At 38.4% G+C, this 5513-nt stretch overlaps 1 protein-coding gene across 1 annotated transcript in view; it reads left to right on the forward strand.

Annotated features, from left to right (window-relative positions):
• Nucleotides 1-5230, forward strand: part of bckdha (branched chain keto acid dehydrogenase E1 subunit alpha) — a 19702-nt gene extending 14472 nt beyond the window's left edge. Inside the window, exons 2-7 of the mRNA XM_010766692.1 lie at nucleotides 3709-3885; nucleotides 3983-4069; nucleotides 4142-4250; nucleotides 4453-4614; nucleotides 4706-4912; nucleotides 5007-5230. Of these exons, the coding sequence (XP_010764994.1) occupies nucleotides 3709-3885; nucleotides 3983-4069; nucleotides 4142-4250; nucleotides 4453-4614; nucleotides 4706-4912; nucleotides 5007-5215 (951 nt within the window). The 3' untranslated portion in view covers nucleotides 5216-5230. The remainder of the gene's footprint in view (nucleotides 1-3708; nucleotides 3886-3982; nucleotides 4070-4141; nucleotides 4251-4452; nucleotides 4615-4705; nucleotides 4913-5006) is intronic.
• Nucleotides 5231-5513: the final 283 nt, after the last annotated feature.

Consider the following 5513-nt stretch of genomic DNA (forward strand, 5'->3'; position numbering starts at 1 on the left):
TACACACACACACACACACACACACACACACACACACACACACACACACACACACACACACACACACACACACACACACACACACACACACACACACACACACAATTTTGTCTTAGTTTTTCCATGATCGGTTATTTATTTATTTATTAAAAGCTTAAAATTACACAAATTATTTTCTACTATAAGTAAATAAATTGAACTATAATTTATGAATAAAACTAAAATGATATCATTTAAAATATTCAGATCTTAGTCCCTTTTTTTTTTACATAACTGTCTATAATCATTGTCTGTTATTTAAGTGTTCGAGTGAACAGTAAGCACTACGTTTGTGCCTTGGATTCAGCCCCAACAAGGGCATGGAAAGGCATGGAAGGAAAGTCAATTAATAATTTTATAACCTCCTAAATAATGTTGTGCATTAATTGAAATAACTATAATAATTACTGTTCAACAGCCATCATCAACAGAAACAAAAGTTGAACACTTATACACTTATATACACAAACCTTTTTTTTGTGTGATGCATCTCCATTTTCCTTTTTTTGTTGTGGTCACTTCTCTTTGCCTATTCTCAGCTCCCTCGTCTTCTCTTTCACCCTCTTTTCTTTCCACATCCTGCTCCTTTATCCACCTACTCTCCCTCTTTTGTTTTAAATGTTTTTCCCCTTTCCACCTCTGTCATTCTTTTCTTCCCCTGAAACCCAAAGGTGATGTAGTTCTCCTGGCTGCTATTGCCCTGGCTGTGCTTAACTCTGCCCTCTGTTGGTGGATATCTTGCACCTTCCCCTCTTTTAATACAACTACAGTTTTCCCCCTCTCTCTTGTTTTAATTTGTCCTTTTTGCCTTCTTAGTATGGTGGCACACTAAATGCTAATATCAAGTTTTAATATTAACAATTTGAATATACAGCTCTGGAAAAAATTAAGAAACCACTCCAAATGTGTCTTAAATCTCAATCTCTACATGTATGGCAGCCATTCCATCAGTAATTTATAATATAAATTAAATATTTTACTCAAACACATACTTATAAATAGTAAAACCAGAGAAACTGATAATGCTTCAGTGGTCTCTTAATTTTTTTTCAGAGCTGTATATTTGGCTGTATTTTACTGATGATTGACAGTCTATTAGCATTTAGAAAATGCTGCAAATGTATTGAAACAAGTTTATATATTCAATGTGCATGTGTAAAAGAAAAAACATTCTTTGACCTATCAAGTCTGTTATTCTACAGTCCTTAATCAGTCAGAAAATGGTAGACACAATATTCTTAAACAGGACATCAGAACCAGAATCCAGCAGTAGAGTGTATTTTACCGGTGATTGTTGTTCCTTGACTGTGTGTTCACATCTTCGTGAGTCTGGCCCAAACGATGAAGCTGCTGAAGCTGAGGAGGAACACGGTGAAGCTGTCGCTCTACAGACACTTCACCAACACACTCATCTTCGCCGTCATCGGTACGGAACACACTCTTTAAAGTGGTCTTTAACACCTGCTGAAAACAGACGTTGTGTATCTGAAGCTTGTGTGTTTGTGTGTTTTACAGCATCTGTCATCTTCACCATTTGGGCCTTCACAACTTTGAAGAGTGATACTTGTCATTCTGTGAGTACTTAAAGCTTTACTATGAACTGTGACCTTTACAAAAAAAAGAAGGAATTTTCAGTGTTAAACCTGCCCATAAAATCTTGTTCCATTTGTATAATTCATGAATTTCACTTAGAGTTAAATTAACATTTAATATACAACAAAAAATAGTTTTCTCTAGATATCCGTTGCAGCTGCTTGAGTCAAGATCAATGACTATATGCAGGGCCTGCCCTTGGCATAGGCAGTATAGGCGAATGCTAAGGGCGCATCAATCAATGGGGGGCGCCGAAAAAAAAAAAAAAATTGAAATAAAAAACATAACACAATTTCCCTATTTTAGATCAACAAAGTACATCTTATTATCTTATACTACGCCTATATTGCGTACAGCGCCCATAAACCAAACCATGACACAACCCCCCCCCCAAATCAAATTGAACCGCCCCAGCCCCAGTAAAAACCAGAGGTTTATGTGAAATGGTTCTTTTTTTGAAATAATGGTTTTAGTGTGCAATTATAGGTTTTCATTTTGTAGTTGTGTTAATTTAAAATAAATGAAACTCCCAAAAAATGTGTACAGCTTTTATTAACATTGGAATTTACTGTGTAAGCGGCCGCGGGGGGGGAGCTTTAGAGAGCTCTCTCCTGAAAGACTGAGAGGCTCTGATAACCTCAGCTCAGTGAGGTAAAGGCACACCTTTATATGATCATTATAGTTATTCAAAAATAAGAGAATAGATTTTCATCTATTCTCTTATAGTATAAAATAATATATGACAGTAAAAAAAAGTTGTTATTAATAAACAAGAATACAGTTTAAAAGGGGAGTGATTTGTAAAATATCCATAAATAAAAAGAAAATCTGCTTACAATTCTGTTTCATATGGGTGTTGAGAGATGTATCCATAGATCTCTTAGTGTTGCTCTAAAAGTGCACCAGATTGATGCTTTAAGCATCAATCTGGTGCACTTTTAGAGCAACACTAAGAGATCTATGGATACATCTCTCAACACCCATATGAAACAGAATTGTAAGCAGATTTTCTTTTTNCGTCTGCTGAAAAGCTCTATGGAGATGAGGAATTCATTTTCCAGCATGATCTGGCACCTGCCCACAGTGCCAAAACCACCAGTAACTGGTGTACTGACCATGGCATTACTGTCCTCGATTGGCCTGCAAATTCCCCTGACCTGAACCCCATAGAGAATATGTGGGGTATTGTGAAGAAGAAGCTGAAAGACACCAGACCCAACAATGCTAATGAGCTAAAGGCCGCTATTGAAGCATCCTGGGCATCCATAACACCTCAGCAATGCCACAGGCTGATTGCCTCCATGCCACGCCGCATTGATGCAGTAATCCGTGCAAAAGGATTCCCAACCAAGTACTGAGTGCATTAATGGACATTTTCAAATGTTTGATTGTGTTTTGCTGTTATAAATCTTTTTTTTTTACTTGGTCTGAGGAACTATTCTAATTTTTTGAGATAGGATTTTTGAGTTTTCTTAAGCTGTATGCCATAATCAGCAATATTAAAATAATAAAAGGCTTGCAATATTTCAGTTGATTTGTAATGAATCCAGAATGTATGACATTTTTGTTTTTTTAATTGCATTACAGAAAATAAAGAACTTTATCACAATATTCTAATTTTCTGAGACAGTCCTGTATGTTATTACAACTGGTATTGTCAGCTCCTATGGAATACAAAAAAAACATTTGCTGGTCTTAAGTGTGCTGAATCTGCTCTCTCTATGCCCATACCCATGTCAATAACTTTTTAATTTTCGATTTCTGACGATCTGATTTATTAACAAAAACATTTTATCTTGTCAACAGTTACTTAAGTATTCAAATCAAACCTGGGTACCACTATTATACTAGATTAAAACAGGACATTTAGCTATTTCCAATGAAGCCACTTTGCATCATCTTCACATCATGCACAAAGTCAGTTTCACAAAACAAAGCAGCTCCTATTTCCAGCTGGATGACATTATTAAGAGAAATATAAATCCCCTTTTGTGGTTTCTATTTTAAAGAGGGCCTTGCTTTGCCACATACTTAGTGATGGTTTTTAATAAATATGGCTTGTGTTCACTCTTTCAGGCCGTGCAACGACAGCAGCCCTTTGATTCATCACTGGAAAAACCACAGTTCCCTGGGGCCTCAGCAGAGTTTGTGGATCATCTTGAGTTCATCCAGCCCAATGTCATCTCCGGGATCCCAGTTTACCGGGTGATGGACAGGCAGGGCAACATCATCGACCCCTCTCAAGACCCTCAGGTACAGTCAGGCTGCCTACAATCCTGGTTAATAAAAATGGCACTGTGACCTGAACTTTGTTAACTGTTGGTTCTTTGTGTACTTCTTCCCAACTCAGCTCTCCAAAGAGCAAGTTCTGAACTTTTATCAGAAGATGACTCTGCTGAACACGATGGACCGCATTCTTTATGAGTCCCAGAGACAGGTAAGTGTTTCCTCTTACATTTCCTCATGGAACAGCGGAAGAACATTTTTATTGATTTTATATCTTTTACAGGGTAGGATTTCTTTCTACATGACCAACTATGGAGAGGAGGGGACACATATTGGTAGTGCTGCTGCACTTGACCCAGAGGACATAGTCTTCGGTCAATACAGAGAAGCTGGTAAGAATCCGACATCATTTAAAAAAGATATATAATAGTATTTTTAAGATAAAGGTTAACTTTTTAAAAAGATTTGAGAGAGATCATAGCAATCAACCTACCTGAATTCACCTTTTGCATGTTCTTATGCTAGTAATACTAAAGGTATGTTTTTTCCTGGTCTTGCGAGTAACAGTGTTATAACTCCTCTTCTGCCCTGCAGGAGTGCTGATGTACCGTGGTTTCCCTCTGGATATGTTCATGGCTCAGTGCTACGCCAATGCTGATGACCTTGGCAAGGGCCGTCAGATGCCTGTCCACTACGGCTCTAAAGACCTGAACTTCGTCACCATCTCCTCTCCTCTGGCCACTCAGATTCCACAGGGTGAGCTCTCTACACCTGTTCAACCTCTCTTGTCTGTTAGTGCATACATACACCTGTAAATGTTTATTAATGCTGGACGTTTCCGTTTCAGCGGCCGGAGCTGCATACGCTCTAAAGAGGGAAAACATGAACCGTGCTGTCATCTGTTATTTTGGTGAGGGAGCGGCCAGCGAAGGGGATGCACATGCAGGCTTCAATTTCTCCGCCACCCTAGAGTGCCCAATAATATTCTTCTGTCGCAACAACGGCTACGCAATCTCTACCCCCACCAACGAGCAGTACAGGGGAGATGGCATCGGTACGAAGCCTTGATGTGGTTAACAGTGAGTCATCCGATTTGAATGACTCGGGGGCTCTCATGTAAATACGTTTTATTCTTTCTGTTTCACCAGCTGCCCGTGGTCCGGGTTATGGAATGCTTTCCATCCGTGTCGATGGTAACGATGTGTTTGCTGTGTACAATGCTACAAAAGAGGCGCGCCGTAGGGCTGTGGCTGAGAACCAGCCCTTCCTCATCGAGGCAATGACCTACAGGTTAGTTTATTGTTGGAACTATCTGAAACCATTCTGTATTTTTAGACTGTCTCATGAAGTGACATAAGCCGACAGCTCATGATTCTGACTGAGTTAGGATTTTGTCATTACTGTGGTTATTAGAAATGTTTTATTTTTGCTACTTTAATATGTAGGTAATGCTGAATTTACAAATTTGACAAGATGTACAATATTTCTAAAATATATATGTATTTAAGTTGGCTTTTTTTTTTTATTACAAAAACAGAAATCACATTTGTCTCTTTATTCCATGCATTCTTTATCCATGTAAATAACCCGGTGCCTGCATTACCCACAGTACACTACTGCCGTTTGAGTTTTGGGTGTGTTCAGTTCAGTGACAA

The sequence above is a fragment of the Notothenia coriiceps genome, unplaced genomic scaffold, assembly GCF_000735185.1.
Source record: "Notothenia coriiceps isolate Sejong01 unplaced genomic scaffold, NC01 NC01_scaffold00003521, whole genome shotgun sequence".
NCBI classification, from domain to species: domain Eukaryota; kingdom Metazoa; phylum Chordata; class Actinopteri; order Perciformes; family Nototheniidae; genus Notothenia; species Notothenia coriiceps.